The following is a 27,153-nucleotide window of genomic DNA, read 5'->3' on the forward strand; positions in this document are numbered from 1 at the left end:
TCAACACACATCTTGTACCACGTCTATCCCAGCCGCCCCCCCCCCCCCCCGTCCGGGCGCTGCCAGAGCCGATTTGTCAGTTTTGGCGTTGTCGGCAGGATCCCCCCTTCAGGAGAGCTTACCTTCACGGGCCGCGGCGGGACACACACAGAAGGGGGAGGGTGGGGCGTTGTGTTAAATGGAAGAGCAGGACCCTGGAGCATGGAGATGGTTATGACGATGACGGGGCAGTGACAGACGACAGTGAGGCGGGGTCAGGAGCGGAGCTGGGGAGGCGCTGAGTGACAGGGAAACAAAGGGTTAATGTCAAAGGAATGAGTCAGGCGTCCTCGTCAGGCGACACAGACAGGTAAAGGGGTGCGGTTTGCAGTAGAGCTGGTTTAAAAAAGGAACTGTGATTCAGGGAAAGTGGGGATGAGCGTAACAGAAAGCTGCTTCTTTACACACAGATACAAACTGCAGCCCGTGAATGTGATTGAACCCCTTAACTCCCACCTGAAACGAGCACGTTTTCTCCAGTTTGGCTTTACCCCCAGTCCAAAAGCTTCTGGAAAAAAGCTGTGAAAATAGCGACAAAACTGAGACGAAAACAATGACGGAAATGTGACAAAAGAGTGAGAAAACATTGACAAAAAAGTGACGAAAAAAGTATGAAAAAGTGGGAAAAATGTGACAAAAAATTGACGAAGAAATGACAAAAATGTGACAAAATTTGATAATTTTTTTTTTACAAAAATATGACAAAAATCCGATAAAAAACTAACAAAAAAATTACAAAAAATTGATAAAAAAATTGACAAACAAAATTGACAAAAAAATTACAAAAATGTGACAAAAAAGTGAGAAAACATTGACAAAAAAAGTGACGAAAAATTTATGAAAAAGTGGCAAAGAAATGACAAAAATATGACAAAAAATTTACAAAAATATGACAAAAATCCGATAAAAAATTGACAAAAAAATTACAAAAAAATTACAAAAAAATTACAAAAAATTGACATAAAATTGACGAAAAAATGTCAAAAATGTGACAAAAAATGGACGAAAAAATGACAAAAACGTGACAAAAAAAGTTACAAAAATGAGTTGAATGCCCAACAAAAAAATTATTCTCTCTTTTCACACTAATCACTCTTTTGTTGAATTTTTGTCACATTTTTGTTGAATTTTTGTCACTTTTTGTTGAATTTTTGTCGCATTTTTGTTGAATTTTTGTCACTTTTTGGTTGAGTTTTTGTCACATTTTTGTTGCGTTTACATCCTTGTTTTCTTCTCATTTTTGTGGCTATTTTGTGGCTTTTTTCCCAAGAAGCTTTTTTATTAGGGTAAAGCCAAACTGGAGAAAATGGGATCCGTTCAGGCGGGAGTTAAGAGGTTAACGGAGAACTAAGCAACTTGTTTACCTTAATAAATCCTTTCCATAGTCCCTCTGGGGGTAATACAAGTGTTAATGGGATGATTGGGGGGGGGGTCTTGGTGTCTCTGGCCAGAAAACCACAATTGCAACTGCTAAAGCTAGCTGTGGGCTAGCGCAACTTAAACAGTATTTACCCCGCAGTGGCGCTTATTACTTAGTACTGCTTTAAAGTTGCCCTAAACTGTTCTCCAGGATTCATGTTTGTCAGCTAGTGTCATGTTGAGTGGTCTGTGATTGGATCGATATAAAACCTTTCGAGATTTTAGTGGCTGTTAGCAAAGTCGTCCACTCCTGCTTTTGAACAGATAAAAGCCGTAGTGGACAGCTGGACTGGCTACCCTGACGGTGCATTCAAAGAGAAAAGGAAATCCCATTTCTCAGCGAAGTAAACATTGTGACACTTGTGTTTATTTCTTAAACTGCTGACTGTAGCAACTGCAAATGTGCAGATCTTCCACACGTTGTTGTTCTGTTTTCTGGTTCTAGACTAGACTAGACTTCTAGGAAAGTATCGTTCAGGTATTGAAAACCAAGTATTGTTAAAGTACTGGTAAAAATCTATCAGGAAAAAATGAATGGTCCCCAGCCCTTTGGACAGTCACCAAACGTACTGACACATGCACTGCATAAAGCGTGTCCTTGAGTCAGCTTATAACCTCCACAGAGCAGAGTCAGCCAGGATGAAAGTAGCTCTTGGACCACAGAGTCTGGCCCGATCTATAGTCTCTGCAGTGAGTTCCATCTTGACTTATCGAAAGCGACGCCTTCTTTAGTGAACAAGTTTCTTCTAATCTCCACTTTCCACTGTCCGTTCCCCCCGCTCCTGTCCAGTAGAGTTTGGACGACCAAGAGACAAGGTCATACATATTTGATGAATAGAGTGAGAGAGTTTGGAGGAGGACAGTTTATACAGTACGACGGTCTGATCAAAGACAGGGAGACAGATAAAAACAAGCTACACTCAGGTTTATAGTGTATAGGCAGTGGAATGGGATCGACCTAGACTTTTCTGACGGATCAAAAGCAGCACCACAGTCGACGTACATCAGGGGTGTTCAGTACGTCAAGCAGATCGCCCACGCAAACCGGGTCAGTCGCCGAGTCCTGTCACTCCAGAACAGTCTTGTTCATATTTAACGCCAGACTAAAATCAGAAGTAATATCTAGTCTGGGGACGACCAATTCTGGCATTAGGCAGGCTACATGTGTGCATGAACTAACCAGGATAATAAATGAAAGACTAAACTAATGTCACAAAGACAAAGATACTAAACACTAAAGTTATCCATTTAATAAAACTCTTGCCGTGATGGTACAGTGTGTTTCCAACAGTCCAGTGGTTAAGGTGCTGCACATATGCAGAATATTACTCCATCTTCAGCATTATGAGGCTCAATCATTCTCCAAGTCAGAGTGATCGAGCCTCACGGCCTCTGGCTGCTGCCGATCAGAAGAGGCTGCAGGAGAATCAAGTTTGTCTGCGCTGCAGTGACAGAAAACAAACTGCACGTGTGTCTCGTGCAAACTGCAAATTATTCTCACCATTCTCAAAGTGTTTGGCGACCTGCAGGACGGGTGGTGTCGCGGAAACAGCCTCGGCTCATCATGCACGCGTCTCTTTGCATTAAGCTGCGTCTACATTGCAACATCTTTACAGAAGGTTATTTGATGTAAATATGAGGTGGATTTTCATAAAAACAAGCAGCGTTTTGCAGCTTAAGACAAGATAAGATCAGAGAAAGCATTTATAGCTAAAGAGGGAGGGAGAAAGAGTGTGAGAGCGCCACGTTTAACATGTTTTTCTGCATCTCCATAAAATGCCCTTTTTCCTCTTGGAGATCCTCTTGTTGCTGATGAAGCTGAAATGTAGTAAGTACCATAATGTTTAACGCCAGTTCTAGAAGTTTATCTGCAGCTCAACTGCATGAAAAATAAAACATCAAACCGTCCTCACCCAGCGGCAGGAACAACAGTGGAAGTCACGTCGCCAAACTACATTTCCCCAACAATCAGACTACAAACTTCAGATGAGTCAAGCTGCTGCCCCACAGACTGCAGCTACATCTGCACTGGCTCACAAGGTTTCCAACATTAACCAGCGTAGCGATACAAAGCTGTTTCAGACATACCCTCCACAACTACGGCCTTCAGTCACAGAAATAAAAAGAATCACATTTTCCACCTAATCCTGTCCCTCCTGACGCTGAACATCTGTAAGGAAAGGTCTGCAGGGGTTTACCTTCGGAGTGATGGGACAGGATGAGCATGTTGACGCAGGACGCCCCGGCTCCGGACCCGAAGATGGTGATCCGCTCCGGGTCTCCGCCGAAGTGGCCGATGTTCTCGTTGAGCCAGCGCAGAGCCTGGATCTGGTCCAACAGCCCGTAGTTCCCCTTGGCCGACTGGTCTCCGGTGCTGAGGAAACCTGTGGGAGAAGACAGAGCGGAGGTTCAAGCCACGCCTTCATTTACTGACGAGGCGAAACGGAGAACAAGTCGGTGTTTGGAAGACTTTCTGACTCTGAAGCCAACCCAAACCTGACACACTGCACGATTATGGCCGTATGAGACAAACGATCACTCAGAGGAAATAAAGATTTAAAATAGAACCGTCGTTGAGGAATCTTTATTGCAAAGTGAGACTTTAGTTTGTTCAAAACCGATACCTACTTTGGACTTCTTTGATCATGAGTGTAAATTACAGGGATCTTTGCTCCAAACATGTGCTTAGTAACAGAGATTACTCTTGCTTTCAAAAGTAACATTGTGTCTTTGCTCGGAGTTTTGTCCAAGATAAAACATGAACGAGTTTCTGGTCTGTCGATGAGCTCAGAAGGTGAATAATGTCCCTTTTCTCTTATGATTGCTGTTGAACTTTGCACAAGACAAGAAGTTTTGTGGCTCTTTGAAAGCGCTGTCTCAGGACGTGCTGAGGGTTTAAAAAAAAGCATCAGTATCGGAAAGAAGTATTAGTCAGGTACCAGCATCATAAAACCACATAGCCAATCGTTAAACACGTGAAGATGGTAATGAACCAACTGGACACAGTGGTGGCGGACAAAGAGGAGAAAAAAGCAATACGAATATGAACAAAAACTTTATTGTCCACCAAGATGGAGATGTGTCTTTGGTGTCACCTTTAAGACACATAAAAAACACATCAACACATTTTAACTTAAAGGAACAGGCCACCGTTTGTCCATGCTGAGATATGTTCTGACCTGAGCTTAGACGAGTTGACGCGTACCTGTCTGGTCTTTGTGCGTGCGCTCAGTCACGCTTCAACACCAAAGATGTTGTTTGCATTTGGTCTCTCCCAGTGTATTCCTATAGCTCCAAACGGGGGTGAATTTGGAAGCGACCAAGCTCTTCCACGGAGGCGCACGAAGACCAGACAGGTACGGATCAACTCGTCTAAGCTCAGGCGAGAACATATCTCAGTCTGGGAAAACGGTGGCCTGTTCCTTTAAAAAACATCCAAAAAGGCAAAATAATGCAGGCTAAAAACCGCTTCTCTTACAACTCTGAAGAGCTGGCTACTTTTCCTGCTCTCGGCACAAAGGAGTTCTTATGAATGTTTTCCTTTGCAGATATGGCTCTGCATCTCCCACCTGACGGCCGTAGTTTGAACTCAATGTTTAACGGGCGGGACGGATCATTAAGGATGCCTTCTGATCCAGGAAACACATCAGCATCTCAGTCCAGAAAAGCGCAGCTCGAGAAACAGCAAAGAAACTGCAGCAGAACCCTCAAGTTCCCAGGCCGACGGTGGACGGTGGAAACTGTCCGCGGGGGAAGAGTTGGCAAGTTTTGAGTTTGCTAACACATTTCATGGTGCTCTAGCTTGAATGCAATAGCAACAAGTTGATACAGCTCTGCTTGTGTACAAGTCAAGTACATCTCTGACATGTTACAGCCGTATGAACCATCTCGGGCCCTGAGAACTTCAGGGAGGGGTCTCCTGGTGGTTCCCAGAGTCAATAATAAACACGGTGAGGCTGCGTTTCAGTTTCATGCAGCTAAAATCTGAAACAGTCTTCATGAGGACGTGAGACAGGCCTCAACTCTGACAATGTTCAAATCCAGGCTGAAAACAGTTCTGTTTGCCCGACTATATGACTGAAAGTATTTTATCTACACCTTTTACTGTAATTGATTAATTTTATGTTGATGTCCAGAGGAGAAGGAGCGACAAAAACAGAGGTTAGGTAACTTTGTGTGAACGAGCAAGAAAAATAGTGCTCAAGACAGAGCGAAATAGTGCTCAAGACAGAGCGAGTCCAAACAAGACTTAAAAATAGTGCTCAAGACAGAACGAGTCAAAACAAGACTTAAAAATAGTGCTCAAGACAGAGTGAGTCAAAACAAGACTTAAAAATGGTGCTCAAGACAGAGCGAATCAAAACAAGACTTAAAAATAGTGCTCAAGACATAGCGAATCAAAACAAGACTTAAAAATAGTGCTCAAGACAGAGCGAAATAGTGCTCAAGACAGAACGAGTCAAAACAAGACTTAAAAATGCATATAACTGAAAGTATTTTATCTACACTCTTGCCTTTTACTGTAATTGATTAATTCTATGTTGATGTTTTTATTGATTGTATTTGTTTTGCAACTGTGAAGCACTTTGAATTGCCTTGTGTATGAATTGTGCTCTACAAATAAACTTGCCTTTGCCTTTGCCTTGCCTATCGCACATCTGGACAGGACGACCTGTGGCGGCGGTATCTGCTGCCTGGTACCTTGTATTCAAACACGACCGTTCCAAGCCCAGTGTTTGAGTCCCTCTGATGCAGCCGACACGAGCCTCTCTCAGCTCCACTGTACCAGAGTCCACGGCGAGGGGGGGGTACAGTATGTAGGTCAGTGTTTGAAGTCGTGCCGCAGCGGTTCGCCGGCTCACACACGCCTGACTCTTGCCTTCCCCGCAGCCACGAGCCGCTCCAGCAGATCCACCTATAATGTGACGTCACGCGGTCACATTCCAGCTCTCAGATAGTCTCGTGGTCCTCCTTCACCTCGTGGTCCTCCTTCCCCTCGTGGTCCTCCTTCACCTCGTGGTCCTCCCTCACCTCGTGGTCCTCCTTCACCTCGTGGTCCTCCTTCACCTCGCGTCTCGTTTCACCCGATCGCCGGCTCAGAGTCCGAACACCAAAGTGACCCTTTCCGCTGTGACCTCTCCTGGTTGAGCTACGCATCAGCTACGCGCCGCACATCACACCTTCTTCTGCGAAAACCCACGAGCCGCAATCCATTAGATCTGCTTGCGCGGCGTGTTGGTTTTCGCCTCGGTAAGTGCTATCGGTGCACAGCTGTTGCAGGAACAGAAGGAGAGTATGGAAAGATATTTTTATTAGTCCATATAATTCCTGCTTTGTTCTGTTGCGCTTCAAAATCGGCTTTTCTTGAAGAATAAATCAATTCTTTATGAAGCTTTATTTGGCCTTTTAAATTGGTCATTTTTGTGGTGTAACTTTAAAAATCAATGGGCCTAGATAATGCCCTTTAAGTGCATGTAATGTGGATAACATCTGTCGTAATTATCATTTTATTTCAGTGAAGCAGCAATTTAATGAAGACGAGGTATTTTGAATTGAATTTTGAAGCTGCTGACAGGAAGTGACAGGTAAAGTTCCAGAGAAGTTTGACTCATTTCTCATACATTTGTTCAGTGATGATGTCATCACTCAGAGCTTTAGTCCTATTCACTATAATGGGATTTTTCTCTTTTAGAAAGACACTGGGTTTAACAAAAAGGTTTGTTCAAACACCTGACTGTGAATCTACTCCAGTAACCGCCACACAGCGGCGGGCGTGGCCACACTGACAGAAGCAGTAGAAGTGTCAGTGTGGTCACGCCCGGGAAGAACAACTGATCATCATGTACGTCTGGAGACGCGACTGAGGAACTTGAAGGTTTTACTGAAGCCTAATGAACAGCAGGAGGTGCCCCTGATGATGTGAGGTCTGTTCTCACAGATGACAACAGAAAGTTCATCCCTTGAAGGTCGTCATTGCTCTTAACAATCTGCACGAAATGAAGACCAAAAGCAACTTTTGCTCCGCCTTGTGCACAGACTCAGAGACAAAGTCATTGTATACATCGAATGACATGTTGTAACTGTTCTAATGTCTTACACATGTCGTAGTACAGGGAGACTTATTAATAACATACTTGTTTTTATATCATTCAAGTTTCTGTTTCCTGCCAAAGTTACGCATTGTTAAAGGGACTATACAGAGTTTAAAAATGTTGAAATGAAGTATTTTCCTCCCCCTACTTGCTCCAACCATGTCCTAATGTGTAGAATGAGCTCAGACCTGTTCACCACAACTGCCTGTCACTCAAAAAGGGGTCCGTCATGCACAAGCTTAATATAAAACTGCAGTTACACGTAAGACCTGAGGTGGCAGTAGTGAGTACAAAAACTCAAAGTTCTATCTAGTCCCTTTAAGTATGGGCCTAGTGCAGGGGTCTCCAAGTAAATTTCGCTGGGGGCCAAAATATATCGGGAGTGTATTGTCGGGGTCCATAAATAAAAGCTCCAGTAAAATATGTTTTGATTTGGAAAATACGATTGAGAAAACTTTTTTTTAAAAATATGTACATTAATGAGCCTGACAGGACTGTAGCCTCGGCTCATACTTGTATTGCACTTTACAAGCCTCTGCTACTCTGTAGTCATTATTCATTCACTCAGCACTTGGTGGTAAGCTACTATTGTAGCCACAGCCGCCCAGGGGCAGACTGTCCATCTACCACATGATTATAATGTGTTGTTTATATCCTGATCTCTTCTTATGTCAGTGCCCTCTGCTGGACACATGTGGAATTCTTTCCTTTCTTTATTTAAGTGGCCCCTAGTGGCAGGAGTGAGCATTCTGATTATTTATTTTAAAATTCATAACTGCGCACAGGAAGCCGGATTGTATCATCACATGGGCCGGATTTGGCCCGCGGCCCGCCTGTTGGAGACCCCTGGCCTACAGCAATGAAAAAAGTGAACCACCTTTTATTCGAGTCTCATTGGCTCAATTTTTGGTACAAATGTTCAAAACAGTGACAAGGCAAAATGCGACCTGGCAAAATCTGATATATTATATATTATTTATTCTATATATATTGTGAAGCCCTGTGATGCGCGGTGTGAGGACTCGTCATGTCTGGATGCCATGTGTGGGTTCTTACACTGAGGCTGCCTCTACTCGTTGAAAATGTCGAGCACTAACACAAGAGCCTACGTCTGATACGGCCTCTGCTCCTCACATTTCACCATCAAATAAAGCGAGCAAATCAAATGAATTCACGTTCAAATGTCAACGAAGGCTGTTGTCACTCATGGGAAGAGTAACTAATGTTTACTCAAGTACCAGTTACCTCCAATGTATTGTGTAGTACAAACTAGTACTGCAACTTCCACATGTTGGTCAAGTATATTCAAACACAACAGGTTTAGTTGTGACACAGAAGGGGTTTTTCCTTTTACAATGCACTGTACAAGAATAAAAGTAGTAAAAATAGAAAAAACTAAATCTGGTACAGGCGCTTCGATATGCAGGCGTGAATATGTATGTGTGAAAGAAAACAGGTATGTTTTTGCGAGAGAACATTATTTCTAACATGATTAAAGCTTAGCCCAAAGCTGCAGGCGGCCGTACAGCACGGCGCTCGCTTTCACACACACAGAGGTAGCCAGCTGGGATCTGACCTGTTTTCTCTTATCCCGCCTCACACCCATCCGATCCTGCCTTTGTGCCATTGAGCCAGAGCCCAGAGAGTGATGGAACACTCCTGGAGACGCCATGGGGATGTTCATAAGCGCGTGCAGCCGGCTGTCCGGAGGTGATGCATTCAGACAGGACAGACATATTCATATGTTTTCATCTCTCGCCGCTGTTTGCATGGACACCGTGACAAAGGGAGAGGTACGGAGACGCTGACTGCTGGGGGGGCACGGCTTTCCCCATCGGATTGCTACTCGCTCTCTCTTAAAAGCTCCCCCCAGTGTAATCGTTGTGTAATAGTGGCAAATTGAAGTCATTTCACACATTATTGGCTGGTCACAGTCAGCAGTATTGACGTAAAGGGCAGAAAGACAGTGCTGGAGCGAATCCACCAATTCTCTCTCTTTAATGGGATTGTTTACATCAACGTTATTTCTGATTTCAAAGTGTAATACTGAGGCACCCAATTATGCAGGATATGTCCACTTTAAAAGTTATGGCCGTGTTAATAAGGCCTGTGCTCCCTGAGGAAGGCCACGCTCGGCCCAGTGCGTTGCTGTGTATTTCAGTCTGCTCGCCCTGCTGCAATAATATATATTATTACTTTCTACAGAACAGACTGCTGGGATGTTGCTGCCTTTGGAATAGTTTTACTGAAGTCTGTTCTTTAAACGCACTGAGTGCCAAAAACGAAAAAAGTCGTTTTTGCGTTTTTAAATTACGAAACTAGACACTCTAATACACATTATATGTGATTTTGGGAGCTCTGTGATGAACCGAAGTGAAATAAATGACCATCAAAAGCTTGTGAAAAGTCTCGATCTGGACATTTCATATATATTATTGTGGTTCTTTTCTTCTTTGTTTTAGTCTGAGGGGGTGTGGTGTTGCACAGCAAACAGCTATAAACCCGACATTTATCTCACTCTCTGGAGCACGTTTGACAAAGCAGAGCGACTTCCCATGGAAAGGTCGAAACAGTTGAGATTTCAACATTTCTCTGAGTTTTTAAATGGTCAAAATCGGTCCAAGGACGGCTGAGAAACATCCTGTTAAAGTCTTCAGTGTTTCATAAAACACGCAATATCTCAGTTTCGAGAAAAAAATCTGTGATTTTGATCAAAACTAGCCTCTGTCTAGCTTAGATTTCTCAGGGACAAAGGCACACAGAATTAAACTGTTTTCACCTACGGAGAGCTTAGAGCCTCACCTCTTTGAAACGAGCCATTGCATGTGTCCATAGCTATAACATTGAATATGCTGTGGTGCTACAAATATCATGAAAAATGGTCTGGATTGTTGGCACTCAACAGCTGAATCCCAAAAGCAACGCTCAATGTGTTAACACAAAGGACGGAACTCTAACCTTAGACGTTGCTTTTTTTGGTTGATTTTGTTGGGGACAGCTCTTGTTAAAGTGGTAGTTTGTAAGTTTGCCATTGTGATCGGATCAAGCCACGCCTAGTTTATTTATATGATAAGGACAGTGCATTAATGTGAACGTGCAAAGAGGCTCGTTTCCATCTGTCGTCCCTCAGCAGGTGACAGAGAGAAAGCAAAATGAGGAGAGCAAGAACAAGCTTTTGAAAGTAAACAATCAAGCTCCTCCCCCTCCCTCCTGATTGGTCCTGACAGGCTGGTTCACAGGAAAGCTCATCTCATTGGTCAAAGTGATGGCACCATTGGGTTCTGATTAGCGTTTGAGGTCAGGGGTGCCCAGAGTGCGGGCCTCAGGCAGACTCTTACGGAGATGACACACATCCAGTTGGTTCTTTTATTGCAAGGCTAATCATTTGACACAATGATTATGTCAACAAACATTTAAGTGTGAGACAGAGCTGACATTAATCCAAGCCTACAGAATGCAAGAGTGCCACAGTTTGACCTCAGGAACATGCACCCAGATGAATGTTGTCCTGACAGACGGGGGGCACATGGGCCCGGCTGTAACCTGTGATACTGCAAACACCACACCCTTTCTGGAGAAGCATCAGCAACAACCTGCTGTAAAGATGTTACATTTAGACGCAGTGTAATCATTTGGATTGGATAAAGGTTCATCGTGCAGCCCCGGCCAACAGTGTTTGGTCTTTTTTATGTGTACAGTACATTCAAACAAAGAGACGCCATGAACACAACCTTCACTACACGGACAGTAAATGTGGCAAGACGAAGAGGAGGAAGTGTCCTCTTTAGTGCCAGCCTTTGATCATACCCCTGGGTCCGTGTGTGTGAGCGTGCACGTGCGGGCGGGCGTGCACGTGAGAGGGACCGGCGGAGTCTTGGCGGCAGATGAAACAGAGCGCCTGTATCCGGGACGCACAGAACACCCACTATCCCCGCTCAGCCCACCGCCACCATCAGCGCCGCTCGCTCATGACTGCCACCATTTTCCAGCGCAGCTCGCCACGCGGAGGCTTTCATCTCCGTCCTCTGATCAGATTAGGGCGAGGGGAGGGACGGGGCGTGCTGCAGGGACCCACGGAAAGATGCTGGTCCGAGGAGGAGGACAGCGCTCAATGCTCAGGTCAGAGCTGAGCCACAAAAGGAGGAGCTATTTAGATTCTGAGGACTCAGCAGTTCCAAACCAAAAACTAGAGGAAAGAAGCAGCTAAAAGACGACTGCAACAGTTAGCTAACATGGGTAATATTATGCTAACAGCGGCTAATGCTATCGGTCGACAAAACCGTGACATATTGACACGATCCGTTTCGGAAGCACTCTGATACTTTTGAGCGACACAGTGAGAATCTGAAAGTCAGGCATTACACCAAGTGCTGTAGCAAATGAATGAATAAGGACCACATTTTGGTGGTGCTTGGTGAGCATCGGCAGCAAAGAGCTGCAAACGACTTTAAAACAGCGTTCAGCATGTAAAGCCTCTGTGTGGGGCTCGTGCTGGTTATTTTACTCTTTCATTGAACTGAACCAACAGGACGCCCTTTATTTTCAACACTGTTAACATGAATCTGAGGATCTGGGCCAAACTGCTCGGAGCTGTGAGTAACAATATATGCTATAAAACTGTAACAGGTCGTCTTCAAATAAGTGACATTTTCTTAGGTCCATTTTGTCCTTGAATTGAGAGTCAAGAAATCTGTCCATGAGGCGACATATTTACCCTGGAATTAAGATAAAACAACTACAACAGTTTTATCCAAGCAAATTAACAGTGATTTCTTTCAAGATGACTTGCTGTGATACGCAAAAGAATAATCTATAACTAAAGTATTAACACATTGAGTGCCAAAAAACTTGCTTTCGCATTTAAAAAAAAAATATATTATTATGAAACTAGACACTCTAATACACATTATGTGTGGTTTTGGTAACTCTGTGATGAACAGAAGTGAAATAAATGATGATCAAATCTTGTACAAAGTCACAATCTGGACATTTCATATATTATTGTGTTTCTTTTCTTTTTTTTGTCCGAGGGGGCGTGGTGATACACAGAGAACAGCTGTAAACCCTTGTAAACACTTCTCTCTCACTCTCTGGAGCATGTTTGACAAAGCAGAGCGACTTCCCAGGGAAAGATCAAAAAAGTTGAGATTTTAGCATTTCTCTGAGTTTTTAAATGGTCAAAATTGATCCAAGGACGGCTGAGAAACATCCTGTTAAAGTCTTCAATCCGAGAACCAGGCTGTTTAAATGCACAGGCCATAAAAAGTGAGCGATAACACGCGTGTTTCAAAACGTGTCAACAATGTTGTTGTTGAAAATTTACTTGAAAAGAATATATTCAGGCATTTGCCTCTTTACTGCCAAAGGAGAGAGGAGTTAATCAGAAAGGAGAGTGTTTCATAAAACACTTTTTATCTCAGAAACGACAGAGAGCTTAGATTCTCGTCTTTCATACGAGCCATAGCATGTGTCCATAGCTATACCATAGAATATGCTGTGGTGCTGCAAATGTCATGAAAAAGTGTGTGGATTGTTGGCACTCCAACAGCTAAATCCCCAAAACAGCGCAGCCTCAATGTGTTAAGAGAAAGGCTGGGGGTAAAAAGAGAGAAAAAAAAGGTATTACTCAAGGGCTCCTTTAGTTTGAACTAGAACTGTTAGCTTAAACTGGAGACATTTTTGATTTGCCTTTTGTTTAGCTTATAGATGCATAAATTTAAGTTGCAATAGAAATAAACAAAGTTATAATTCCTGTATTTTTGAAGCATTAGGTTTTGTGTTTGCAGAAGCCTGTGGGTCTTTGTTTTTCTGTTTGAGTTACTGCATATTCAGTCTGCTCCACACAAAGTATAAAACACACTGGAATGACAGGACTTCAAAGCTGCACAGGGAAGCCGGCTGGAGGTCGGGGGAAAATCTGACAAAAGTCGATGTTGACTCAGAAGGATTAGCTGTGCTGTATTAATTAGCTAAATGAAGCGGCTCATTAGCATAATGACATTGTTTCATATAGCGGAGATTACAGCGAGGCTTAGGGCCGGCTTATGTCTCTGATTTATATATGCAGCCTGATTTATCACAGCCACATTATGGCTCATATGATTTATTTAGATGTAATGCTTCGACAGGGCTGGGCCCAAAGCAAAGTAAAATCATAAAAACATCAGGAAAAATAAGTTGTTTGGGGCTGTGTGTGCCAAAGCAAAGCAGATTATTCCAAATGAGACGATCCAATCTTTCAGAGGGCCAATATTCTACATTTCAGATGGGCCTGTCACAATAACAAGATTTGGACTTTGATATATTGAGTCAGAGAAATATCACAATAATCAATGCTATTTAAAACCACCTAATGAAAAACTATTTACTTAAGTACAGATAAAAACAAACTAATGTAAAGGCGAGCAAAACATAAAATATATTCCTGTACTTTCTGGATCTTGTAAACGCTGTAATGCCAATGAAAAATAAACTCATTTTAAAATATACGTTAGGCGGGAGCAGAGTGTGGGGTTGATGGGGTGGAAGCAGAGCACCTGGAGGAGACCCAGCTGAGGGAACACTCGAGGCACTCTGCCACCGCTTCTTAGTTTAGTTCATTTCATTTATTTGTGCACCATAAAAAAAGGAGTAAAATCACACGACCTGCTCTAATGTGGCTGAAATCCTTTTGAAATGTCCATGTCGTTGGTTTAATCCAACATCTACAGGGAGTTTAGCAAATAAATATGATTATCAAATGTTTACACTGATACATATCTTATTCATTCTGATAAATGTGTGTTTCACACAAGATTGTTGATAGTTCCTTTGAACACATCACAAGAGCAGCATGTGGAGGAGGATGGGTGAGGGGACACCTCCTGACACCTACACTGCGTTCCAAAGTTTTATGCAAATTTTATTTCAGTGTCAAAAAGGCAAAACTCATGGATGGTTTTGTGTCTCAGGGCTCTTTGAATCACTGACATCAATCTCAGAGACCTGGGATGATTCGTTTTCAGGTTAAGCCCAGTTAAGGGAAAAACTGCTGAAAAAGGACGTTCCACATTATTAAGCAGATCAACATTTTCAAGCAATATGAGAAAGAAAAAGGATCTCTCTGCTGATGAAAAGCGTAAAATAGTGGAATGCCTTGGTCTAGGTATACATTACTAGTACATGCACACATGGGTTTGTGCATATAAAAGCACAACGAGGACGGTTTCTGCCAGACAAATACATCAGATGAATAGAACAGCTGCTACAAAGCAGCAGACAGGTATTTGAAGCTGCTGGTGCCTCTGGAGTCTCCCGAACATCAAGGTGTCGGACCCTCCAGAGGCTGCAGTTGTGCATAAACCTTCTATCCGGCCTCCCCTAAACTGTTAATTGAAGCTGAAGCAGAAACGGCTGCAACGGGCTCAGAAATACATGAAAACTCATTTTCAAACAGTCTTGTTCACTGATGAGGCCGTGTAACCCTGAATGGTCAAATCAATGGAGTAGTGGATGGTTGGTGAATGGCCACCATGTTCCAACAAGGCTGTGACATCAGTAATGAGGGGGCGGAGTCATGTTTTGGGCCAGAATCATGGGGAGAGAGCTGGTCAGCCCCTTTAGGCTCCCTGAAGGTTTCAATTTCTATCAAGTGACTTCCAGACAACTTCTCATCATTTATATGCAACTCTCTCGATCTTTACAGTTTTGCCGTCAGCAGCTGGTGAACTCCTCCTCGCTCTCTGCGCTCACCATCAGTCACCAACATGTGTGCGCTCTCTGAGTGTAATCATTACAAACTACACTGAGGCTTTGTTCATGTGTTTGCTTTCAGACAGATGGAATAAGTGAACAGTCAAACGTTATGCAGATGCGGTAACTAACGGTAACCATCCATATAAGCAGTCCGTCATGCTTGGTTAAAGGAGACTGCGTGTTCACTGAGGAGGTGACGAGATGCACACACTGCCTGGTTTACAGATCCACATACTGTACAGAAAAACAACATTCATCATGGAAATGTAGGATTTCATAACATTTATATTTGGTCTCTCTGGATAATGTTCAACGGTTATCTTATTAAAGTATACAGTCACTCGTGGTTATGGATTGCCAGCTTTAATTTATAACACACTATGTTATTAAAAAAAAACTTTTATTTTAAAGGGACTATACGGAGTTTACCTACATGTTCCAGCCATGTCCTAATGTGTAGAATGAGCTCAGATCTGTTCACCACAACTGCCTCTAAAATCCTGCACTGTCACTCAGAAAGGTGTCACTGCGGGTCTGAAGTGCCGTCATGCTAGAGCTTAACATAGAAGGTGCAGTTACATGTATGACCTGAGGTGGCAGTAGTGAGTATAAAATGGCAATTTTGCATCTAGCCCCTTTAACGTTTATTTAGTGGTTAGACGGATGGGAATTGATAAGATTTTATTGATTGAATTTAATTGATAAAGCGGAAGAAATGGATTGTTGGATGGATGGATGGATGGATGGATGGATGGATGGATGGATGGATGGATGGATGATTCGATTCTCTTATCGATGCCTGATTTGTCTGTGTGTTTGGGAAAAGCAAGGAATGAATGTGCTTTTGATAAAAAAGACACATTGTTAGTTTTCCCAAGAAAAAATAAGTATTAAATAAAGCAAGCTCACAGTGCACTCAGGGTGGGGACGGGCAGAGGTAGACTCGCTCACAGTGCACTCAGGGCGGGGACAGGTAGAGGTAGACTCGCTCACAGTGCACTCAGGGCGGGACAGGTAGAGGTAGACCCGCTCACAGTGCACTCAGGGCGGGGACAGGTAGAGGTAGACCTGCTCACAGTGCACTCAGGGCGGGGACAGGTAGAGTTAGACCCGCTCACAGTGCACTCAGGGCGGGGACAGGTAGAGGTAGACCCGCTCACAGTGCACTCAGGGCGGGGACAGGTAGAGGTAGACCCGCTCACAGTGCACTCAGGCCGGGACAGGTAGAGGTAGACCCGCTCACAGTGCACTCAGGGCGGGGACAGGTAGAGGTAGACCTGCTCACAGTGCGCTCAGGGCGGGGACGGGCAGAGGTAGACCTACTCACAGTGCACTCAGGGCGGGGATAGGTAGAGGTAGACCCGTTCACAGTGCACTCAGGGCGGGACAGGTAGAGGTAGACTCGCTCACAGTGCACTCAGGGCGGGAACAGGCAGAGGAAGACCTGCTCACAGTGCACTCAGGGCGGGACAGGTAGAGGTAGACTCGTTCACAGTGCAATCAGGGCGGGGACAGGTAGAGGTAGACCTGCTCACAGTGCACTCAGGGCGGGGACAGGTAGAGGTAGACTCGCTCACAGTGCACTCAGGGCGGGGACAGGTAGAGGTAGACCTGCTCACAGTGCACTCAGGGCGGGGACAGGTAGAGGTAGACTCGCTCACAGTGCACTCAGGGCGGGGACAGGTAGAGGTAGACCTGCTCACAGTGCACTCAGGGCGGGACAGGTAGAGGTAGACTCGCTCACAGTGCACTCAGGGCGGGGACAGGTAGAGGTAGACTCGCTCACAGTGCACTCAGGGCGGGGACAGGTAGAGGTAGACCTGCTCACAGTGCACTCAGGGCGGGGACAGGTAGAGGTAGACTCGCTCACAGTGCACTCAGGGCGGGGACAGGTAGAGGTAGACCTGCTCACAGTGCACTCAGGGCGGGACAGGTAGAGGTAGACTCGCTCACAGTGCACTCAGGGCGGGGACAGGCAGAGGTAGACCTGCTTCCCAATTGTATTTATTTATTTTATACCATCTCTGCTTTGCACAATAGGCCAGGATGAATGATGTGTGTGAGTGAATGGTGGTGGTCAGAGTGTCCGTTGGCGCAGACGTGTGTAGTTGCGAAAGCGCTTCTGACAGTCTCCCCCAGGGGAAACTGAAGCTACAACCGTAGCTTTCCACCACCGAGTGTGGAGTTTGTCTCATGTAAAGCGCTTTGTGACTATATGTCTGTGAAAGGCGCTATATAAATAAAGATCTTCTTCTTCTTCTTCTTCTTCTTCTTTTGAAATTGTTCTCATTTTTTTTTACATTGGAGAATCTCGATATTGTCAATTTTTCTTCCAAAGAGCAAAAGCGATATCATCTTCTAGACGATACATTGCCCACTTCTAGCTGAGAATGACTACACACTGCGCACACACTTTGGGCTGGTGGCGATGAACTTAAAGACGCCGACCGCACACCACCACGCGGATAATGCCTCACATCCGCCTCGTCTGTGTGGTCCGGCTCAGACGTCAGCTCCCTTCGCTGTGGCGCGTCCATATTTCAGTTCTTTTCTTCTCTCTCTGTTCACCTGGAGAGAGCATTGCTTATGTATGAAGGCCTGACAAAGCGCTGCCCTCAGCAAACAGCCGCGCGCCTTCACCGTCGGAGGAAGGGAGTGATGGAGCGGAGAAAGGAAAGAACGATGGATGAAAGCGACCAGGCGGTTTGTCCACACGAGATACATCAGACAGAATCCACTTTCACTTGAGCTTTTGACCGCGTTATGACGTCCTCTCGCCAAAAACACCCCTGCCATAGTATTCTGCACAGTTCAGAGGATTTCTCTTTGCTTTGGTTGTTTCTTCTTCCACTGCCGAAGTGCCTTCTATTTAGTTTTGAAGATGCTATTCACACCGCGTTCCAAATTATTATGCACATGACATTTTTCTCTGATTTTCTAAATGGTCAACTCAGATGAGAGTCAGCATCATTTTCAAGTCTTTAACTGTTAAATGTGGTTGAAAAAAATCTCCCAGTGATAACAGAATTAGAACATAAATATAGTTAAAAAACGAAAAATCTACCGTTCCAAATTATTATTAGTAATTAACTGAAAATGGTAATTTGTTGAATTTGTAGCATTAGACGGTCATATTTACTGAAATCAAAAGCTATTTCAATCAAAAACATCTTAACAGGTCCAGTTATATTTAAACATCATCAAATCCATTAAACTTGTGAGTTTTTGGACAGTTTCTGCTTGGATTTCTTTGCAGGATGTTAGAATAGCCTCCCAGAGCTGCTGTTTTGATGAAATCTGCCTCCCACCCTCATACAAGTTTTGCTTGTTGAGGCGCCAAAGGTTCTCAATAGGGTTGAGGTCAGGGGAGGAGGGGGTCCACATCATGAGTTTCTCTCCTTTATATGCCCATAGCAGCCAGTGATGCAGGGGTATTATTTACATAGTGCGTTGTCATGCATGAAGAGGATTTTGTTCGGGGAAAACACGGCTCTTCTTTTAGTACCAGAGAAGAAAGTGGTCAGTCAGAAACTCCACATATTTTTCAGAGGTCATTTCACACCTTCAGGGATCCTAAAGGGGCAGACCAGCTCTCTCCCCATGATTCTAGCAACAACAAAAATCTCAACAGTGACCACTGCGTGAAACATGTATGTTTTTACCTGCAGTGTCTGGGCCCGACCTTGTGTTTCTAAACTGTACGTGGGCTGGACAGACACCCATATGTAGAACAACCTTTTTCCTCCAACCAGAATCCTTCTGTTTAACTCACGTTGAGATAATTACAGTTTTTAGTTTGACCTGATCTTCTAAAAGCCAATAATGCTAAGGAACATAAGGCAGCGTGATGTAAATGAGGGAAAGATGTAGGAGAGCATTAAACAACACCTCAGCGTCTCATAGCGTTGCGCACATGCAAGATGAATGTTCCGTTTTGGAGCAATGCTGTCCTTGCGCCAAGCAGAAGATCAGGCCCGTTTTACATTTTTTGCAAGATCATTGGTTTCCAGGCGTTAATGGACAGAACAGTGTTGTGTGAATAGTGTTTGAAGAGCAAGGTGTGGTTTAGCAGTGCACCATACGGCACTTCTATGGACAAAGCACTTAACATGAGACAAAACATAAATGACAGAAAGTGTGAAAACTCTCCGAACCGACTGCATACTGTAAACCTGAACTGCAAACACTGTCGGGCGCTGGCATCGGCGTGTCCTGCTACCAAAGACTTCCATAAATATGAGATGGCAGAAATGCAGTTGGAAGATTGAAGAAATCCACGGACCGCGCTGAAGCCGATGTTCAGTTGGCTGTTGCCTGGAGACCGAGGAGATGAGGTGATGACCTGTCTGTCTCCTCCTCAGCTGGGTAATGAGGCGCGCCCATTCTCTCACACGCCCTCCCCCAAAAATAGCACTTGGCCTGTACAAATCCAAGCGTCCAGCAGGGGAATGTCAGGTCTGAAGAGTGAAAGGTCCCGTACTGGGCTAAATTGCCTTGTTCGAGCTTGATACCAATGTCTTCGCCTCAACACGCACAGAAGTGAAGCTGTGCTCTTTTTCATTCATGCTTTTGTGATCCTGCCTTTTCAGATGGTCTCACATGCTGATGTCACGACGTGGTGCGTCCAACAGCAGTCTACCATATACAGAATACCAAACATCATATTGTGGAAAAAAGACCATACAACATCGCTCTCAACCATAGTTACACAGATGGTGCTCAAGCACCGGCCCCTTTGTCTGGTGCCCTTAGGAGTTCTTCTCAAGAGTGCATTTTTTTAGAATATGTTTTTATTTTTGCCCCACTAAGCCAACATCTGCTGGAAATACAATTTTAATGCCTAACAACTTCAAATCGCACTTCCTTCCTCCTCTGCCTCTCGCTCAGCGGCAGCGCTGCTTTATTCTTGGTTGAGCACCAGCCCCTCAAAATGCCACTGCATAGCGCTGCTTTTGAACATTCATAAAAGCCTCGCCTGTGATAAATTGCCCTGACACAGAAAGGTACTGCCTCTTTTTAAGCCTGGGGCATATTTTGTATTGTTGCCACAGGAGATTCAAAGATTACTCAGGCACGCACGGACGGCACAAAAAAAAAACACAACTCCAGACATGGTTCTAATGAGAGAACATGGTTCAAAGCTCCAAAAAGTCCACTTTGCAGAATATTCCCACTTCCAATGAAACCCGCTGGTCCTCCTCCAGCCGAGCCACAGGCGACAGTCGTACATGTCAAACTCTAACAATCGCTGTACACCAATGCTGAGCTGAACTTCTCGCTGTGGCCTGGCACTGCAACCAATCAGCCAGCGTTTCATCTGAGAGGGGGCTACAGCACTCTCCACAGCCAGCTCAAAATCAGCTCAAAAAAAGCTTGTCCCATTTTCCCACACTGTACGTACAGAACCATTAATGAGCATCATGGTTTACTCTGGAGAGTTCCCTAATATCACACATTTTAAACCTGTCCCTGACAAAAGAGTGGAAGAGAACTTTTCAGTACATGCTGCCATCTGTTATTTCCTAATGGCCTATTCTTTACAACATTGTATATATATATATATTTTAAAACTTTGATCAATGACGTGTAATGATTCAAACATGTAGAACATCCTCTAATTTCACAGGTCAAACCATTTGTGTAACTTGTGATCTCGCTGGAACAGAGTGTGACTTCGCTGCCGTTATTCCAGTCATAAAAACTTTCAGCCTAATAACACAGGAGCATAAATAACGGGCTATGAAGACTTCCTCCTGGCTGCTCTCGGTGGTCCATCCCCCTCCCCCGCTGTGCCTGTGCGCTCCGGTATCAATGACCGCATTACCATAAACCCCCGGAGGACCCAGCGGTGCGCCTGTTAGACGGAGGTGTCTCGGGGCTTTCGGAGCGGCAGGCAGCCCAGAGGAGCGGGGGTATCCGGGCTCAGGCGGGCGGCCAGCGGCACCGCGGGCGGGAGCTGACGTGCAGTTACTCATGCTCACAGCAGGGGGCGCCGGCACCAGCGCAAACACTTCAAACGGCAGCGCTTGGATGTTTCCACATTCTCTGACATGGGCCAACGTGGAATTCACGGCTGGCTCTGACACAGATTTTGGGAGTTGGTGAAGATCGAAAAACAAAGACAGTTGTAAAATGGAAGACTTTGCATTGTGTGTAGTGTTGCAATACTAAAATACTTTCGACTTTTGATACGGAAAAAAAACAAACTTGATACATGATACTGCACATCTGCACTGTCTTATCCAAATTGCAGAACACAAGGGGAAACGAGGGAGTCATCAAACAACACACCAAGGTATTTGGGCGTGTGATTCACCTCTATGACATTTCCTTCAAGAGTGGACACCCTGGTAGTAGTTTGAGGAACCTTCTGAGGGGCTGCAGAAGTGTTTACTGTCGGACCACATCAAAAGCTTTCTGCAGAGCTACAGCTTTTGACTCCAATAACATTGTGTCATTGGTGTAAAAAGGCACATTAGCATCCAAATTCATTCAAGTATATAGTGAACAGTAGGGGCCCTATTATTATTCCCTGTGGCACGCCCTCGTCAGAACACAGGCCATCACATTTCATACACTGGGTCCTATCGCTCAAATGAGAGTGAGTTCAGATGTGTTTTTCAGAATGACCGCTCAGCTCCTTTGGGCACTTTTGGCGGACTTGACTCTAAAGCATGTTTCTATCTTCACGTGTGAATCTGCAGCTCTGCCCTCTCACACATGAGCCCCCCCCCCCCCCCGCCTCATGCACACGGTTATTAGTCTGATAATTAGGTAGCGTTCCTGCTCGCTGGTGTAGCCCATATCCAATCACTCACTGATTATGATGAGCATTCTGATGGGATTATGATGGAGCGCGTCAAACTGAGAACATCGGGCTGATGGAGTCCGGACCGAGGAGATGATGTGAAATAATACACTCCACATGAAAGCGTAATCAGACTTGAGGTATTTAGGAATGCGATAATCGGAGAAGCAAAAGGGGAATGTTAAGCAGGAAGTACTTTTCAGAGGTTTTACCACGACAAGGCAGTGTTGTTTTTCTCATCAGAAATATACACGGAGCAGTTTAGGATAACATTGTAGTATAAAAGGACAAACCTTACCCTGTGCGATGCTTCAAAATAATAATTGGGTTGGTTTAAGGCGAGACACTGCAGGTGAATAGGGAAACGATTTTAATTTACAGATTTCAATTTGAAACTTTTGCTGTAGATTGCTGGCATAAATGTGAGAAAAAAAAGTTTTCTGTCATTTTATCTTTTCATATAAGAACAAGGTGTTCTATGCCTAAAAATGCCCCAAATTTCCCATCTTTTCGGCGACGAAATCTGAATAATGGATAGAGCTACATTCAAATTTATGGTTTTATTTTATTGATGAATGAGTTGCCAAGACTTTTTCTTGTTTAGTTTTAAAATAAGCTGTTTTTTAGTGGAAAAATGTGTAAAAATGTAATTTCATTTTTTGACATTCAAAACTCAATAAATGGGGCTCAGGATTTAATAATAAAAAATCCCTCTGAAAAAATCTTCCAAATATTGTTCAGTCCAAGGCTGGAAAATTTGAAGTCTTTAGGTCCGACTGACGTGGACATAGTGTCGCCACAATGACAGAAAAATGTGTTTTGAGAAAAAGGCCCTTGAAATTGCATTGTCCCATATAAGTCTATGGGGGAACATTGAATCAGCGCAATATTTAAACATGTTATTGAGAAGATTAGGTATATTTTTGGTTTCCGGGTGAAAGCTTGTATGTTCAGAGACCAATTTGGCCCAAAACCTGAAAACTGAAAAAATTGAGTTTTGCCTGTAGTGTCTCCCCTTAATGGTGTGTGGGGTTATTAAGAAAGTACAGGTTACCTGCGACCTACCCACATTGGTCCAATCACTCACCTGTCACCACCACTCACTCTTCCAAAACATTAAAGATGGCGGTGCGGCGACCGATTCGATGCTTTCTTCTGCTCTTTCGTCTGTTTTAAATCATTTGGAAAATCTTAAATCCCTAAAACTAAACAGCGTTGGAATCGTTCCTCGTAAAAAAGGATGTTTTTGGAAAGGCTTCCTGACGCTTGTTACCGCGACGTATCCAGCGTTGCTCTGATTGGTTGATGCCGTCTGTCAATCACGCCCACCAGGAAATCGTTGAGGTCATGCTCGCTCCCAGACTATTTGAAATATCTATGAAAAAGCGTGTAGTTTGTCGTCTTTGATCCTTGTGAAATCCACAGGGGTTTGCGCACGACGGCGTATTGATGATGGGCCACAGGAGGAGGCACGAGCCGCTGTTCACCTGCCGCTCATCCGTGCGGGCCGGTATGTGCATGTTCTCCTGCTGGATCAACATCCTCTGCTTTCGAAGAGTCCATGATAAAAAACCTCAAAGTCCTCGGACAAACATCCAGCAGCTGATGTGTGACATGAGCTCCTCGGACCAGCGCGTGGAGACCGCTGGATGAGCGTGGAGGGCGTGGAGGTTTTTTTTGTTTGTTTGTTTGGTTTTTTAATGGCCCTATCACTTGTGCCAACACGTACTTCACTCACGAGGACCACAACCTCAGATATGATGTACACAAACACGTGATAAATGACGTTCTGGGGCTTGGATGAGGGAAGCTCACGGGCTCGTGTCCCCATACCTGAAGGAAAAGCGGAAGAAATTCAGTAAAAGTGAGGGAGGGTGGGGCCGGAAACCTCGAACGAGAAGACGAGGTTAGTAGACGGGGGCTTTAATAGGAAGAGGCGTGCGGGAGGTGTGGTCCTGCTCTCGAAATATAAATACTTATCTCCATTTAATTAAATACCTGAAGGCAACAGACACAAATCACAGGCAATATCTCTTGGGTATTTCTTTAAGAAGAAGAAGAAGAAGATCTTTATTTATATAGCGCCTTTCACAGACATGGTCACAAAGCGCTTTACATGAGACAATTGTACATTCACTCCACACTCGGTGGTGGTAAACTACGTTTGTAGCTTCAGTTTCCCCTGGGGGAGACTGTCAGAAGCGCTTTCGCGACTACACACGTCTGCGCCAACGGACCCTCTGACACCACCATACATTCACTCACACATCATACATCCTGGCCTATTGTACATGTTTTAGGGGAAACCGGAGCACCCGGAGGAAACCTACGCAGACACGGGGAGAACATGCAAACTCCACACAGAAAGGCCCCGTCCAGGTGGGAATCGAACCCGGACCTTCTAGCTGTGAAGCGAGAGCGCTAACCACTGCGCTACCGTGCCGCCCACGGCCTAAAGCCAAAAGTATTTATTTGCTATAGCCTAATGCTAGTGCAACAGCCCACTCGCTAATTTTAAGAACAACTGGCAATTTAGCTCCAGACTTAGTATAAACAGCTTATTCAAAACTCAAAATAACAAGATCCACTCTCCCCTCTGACATATTATTTGCAACGAGTGTATTAACAAAATAAAACCATCAATCTAAACCTGGCTCTGTCCATTATTTTGATTTTGTTGCTGAAAATACCGGCAATTTAAAAACATGACCTAATCCTCTATTCACCTGCAGTCTCCACAACGACCCAAAACACGCACAGTATAGGTTAATCCTCCGGGCAGGTGACTCTGACCATTAGCCTGTAGCCTGTGGACGGGCCCCGGGCGCCGCACAAATGTCGTCCTGTCGTGTGTAGAAGCGTTTCCCCATATTTAGGTCCGCGGACAGTGGTGTTTTCTAATGGGCCCCGGGCGCCTGCTGTCTGCGGCCCCATCACTTACGCTGGACGGAGAGCGCGGCGGCGGCAAATGGGGCGCGAAGGGAGAGTCGGGCTTGGTAATATTCGCTTTGTGGAAATTAATCAGAGTTTAACGACTCCGTCCGATTGGCCGCAGGGAGAGGCTGAGGAACAGAGGAGATATGGAGAACGTGAGTGAACAGTTTACTGACTGAGAGGAGAAAAAGGAGGAGAACGAGTGTTGTGAATGTGAACGTAACCGATATAGATTTTTTTTTACTAATTTGCTAATACCAATTTGGGAATCAACATGAAAAGTCGTGTCAACCAGGTCCTAACCAGTGCTCTCGTAGTGAAAGCTCACTCATTCTAGAGGAACTTAGCTTTCAAATGATGAGTCCACCAGCGTGACTTTAGCCTTGTGTTTAATCAGCAAATAAACTCAAACAACAGCATTTACGAGAAAGGGCTGCACCCTTTTATCCTTATGGTAAATAAACCGGATAAATTAAAAACTATTATTTGAAAGCCTTCTGGTGCCACCCTGTTGTAAAGAAATCTGGACACAGCCCTCATCACACGGCATGATGAACCCACTCTGAGCGCAGAGCAGGTCCGGCGATGTTTTATGGTCTTTAAAGGGACTATTTTAAGAGTTTAGGTAAGTTTAGTTTTTGGTTTCATGTCCTAATGTGTAGAATGAGCCCAGACCTGTTCACCACAACTGCCTCTAAAATCCTGCACTGTCACTTAAAAAGTTAGTTCGGGTCTGAAGTGCCGTCATGCACGAGCTTAATGTAGAAGCTGCAGTTACACGTAAGACCTGAGGTGGCAGTAGTGAGCATAAAATGACAGAACGCTTGAGCTGTAGAACCAGAAGCGAGCTGCTAGTCTGAGGGATCAGCATTATAACGTGGCTCCTTAAAGACGGACGATCCCCACGACTGCTGCCCATGGGGACAGTCCTCACCAGCATCACAGTCTCTGAATGACGCACATGTGCCACATACAAACACATGGTCATGAGTCGGATACCACTGATTACAACACTCGCACAGAACTCTTCTCAAAGGTCACTCTTAAAAGGTTTCCCTCACATATGACGGATCGTCCTTTGTGTGAGATTACTGTCGACACCAACATTTATAATCTCAACAACAGAGAGCGACAAACTCATTCCCTGCAGCCGAAACAACACCGACATAATCCTGAACATGGACTGGAGCGTTCACCCCACGATGGACACTTTAGAAAACGAGTGGTTCGCAGCTCGTGGTGGTTTGGTCTGGGTCCGTGTGCGTCTGCCTGGATGATTCAGAGATTTGGATGATTGGAGTGAAGCCACTGTTCCTCGCTCATTAGTTTGCGTTGGTGTTTGCCGCTTCCGCACAGGCTTGACCGATAATGCAGTTTGGGTTTATGAGATCTGTGGGATTTTGTGGTCAGTGGAGCTGAACAAATGACATGGATATTGTCAGCGCGGTCTGTGTAAAAAGTATGGAGCACAGAAAGATAGTCCTTATCAGAGCGTCTTAATCGACACAAACCAGAGCTCCAGTGCTTTGTCGTCACCATTATTCTGTGGTCGTTCATCTGAAACTGACAGGCAAATGCTTGTGGATTGTAGCGACCAGAGACGGGTGTTTGTCTGAATATAATGAGATATGCATGCACGCCACGGTAAGTGCAGCTATTTTTAGCACAATCAGGAAACCAGACACAGCCCTATATTTCACATTTTTACATTTGGTGGACAGTAACTGAGCAGTGTTCGTAGCGTTTTCGAGCCTTACGATGATGATCTTTCACAGAAACGTTACTCAGATGTGGTACTTGAGGCCTTGGAGGCATCACAATTTTCATTTTGAGTTGATTGGTCAAATATTTGTTGTTTTCGTAAAACAACTGGGTTACAGTTTCTGTAGGGCCTGATCTTGTGTCTCAAACGCAGACGACAGCCTGACATTTTGCGCTCAGTCGGAGCCACTTTGTGATCTTTCCAGACACGGCGCAGTTAAGTGGGTGGAGACACTCATTTTCCTCCAACCAGATCAACTCCGCGGTCCGGAGAGGGGTTGTGTGGGAGTCGGGGGTGAACATGTGCGTTTGTTTTGTTTGGTGAACATTGTTTAGCTCACGATGGGGTGTTTTTAGTTTGACCTG

General features: G+C 44.6%; 1 protein-coding gene and 1 long non-coding RNA gene across 3 annotated transcripts in view; one reads left to right on the forward strand and one right to left on the reverse strand.

Annotated features, from left to right (window-relative positions):
* Positions 1-27,153, reverse strand: part of nlgn2a (neuroligin 2a) — a 168,155-nt gene that overhangs the window by 12,802 nt on the left and 128,200 nt on the right. For both annotated transcript variants that reach the window (XM_079579588.1, XM_079579587.1), the window contains one exon: positions 3,657-3,842. In XM_079579588.1, the coding sequence (XP_079435714.1) occupies positions 3,657-3,842 (186 nt within the window). The remainder of the gene's footprint in view (positions 1-3,656; positions 3,843-27,153) is intronic.
* The window catches only part of LOC306980328, a 252,639-nt gene continuing 249,876 nt past the window's right edge, over positions 24,391-27,153 (forward strand). The window contains exon 1 of the long non-coding RNA XR_013794010.1: positions 24,391-24,471. This is a non-coding gene — a long non-coding RNA (uncharacterized lncRNA). The remainder of the gene's footprint in view (positions 24,472-27,153) is intronic.

Source organism: Gobius niger (assembly GCF_951799975.1).
Source record: "Gobius niger genome assembly, chromosome: 21".
In the NCBI taxonomy this organism is placed as follows: Eukaryota; Metazoa; Chordata; class Actinopteri; order Gobiiformes; family Gobiidae; genus Gobius; species Gobius niger.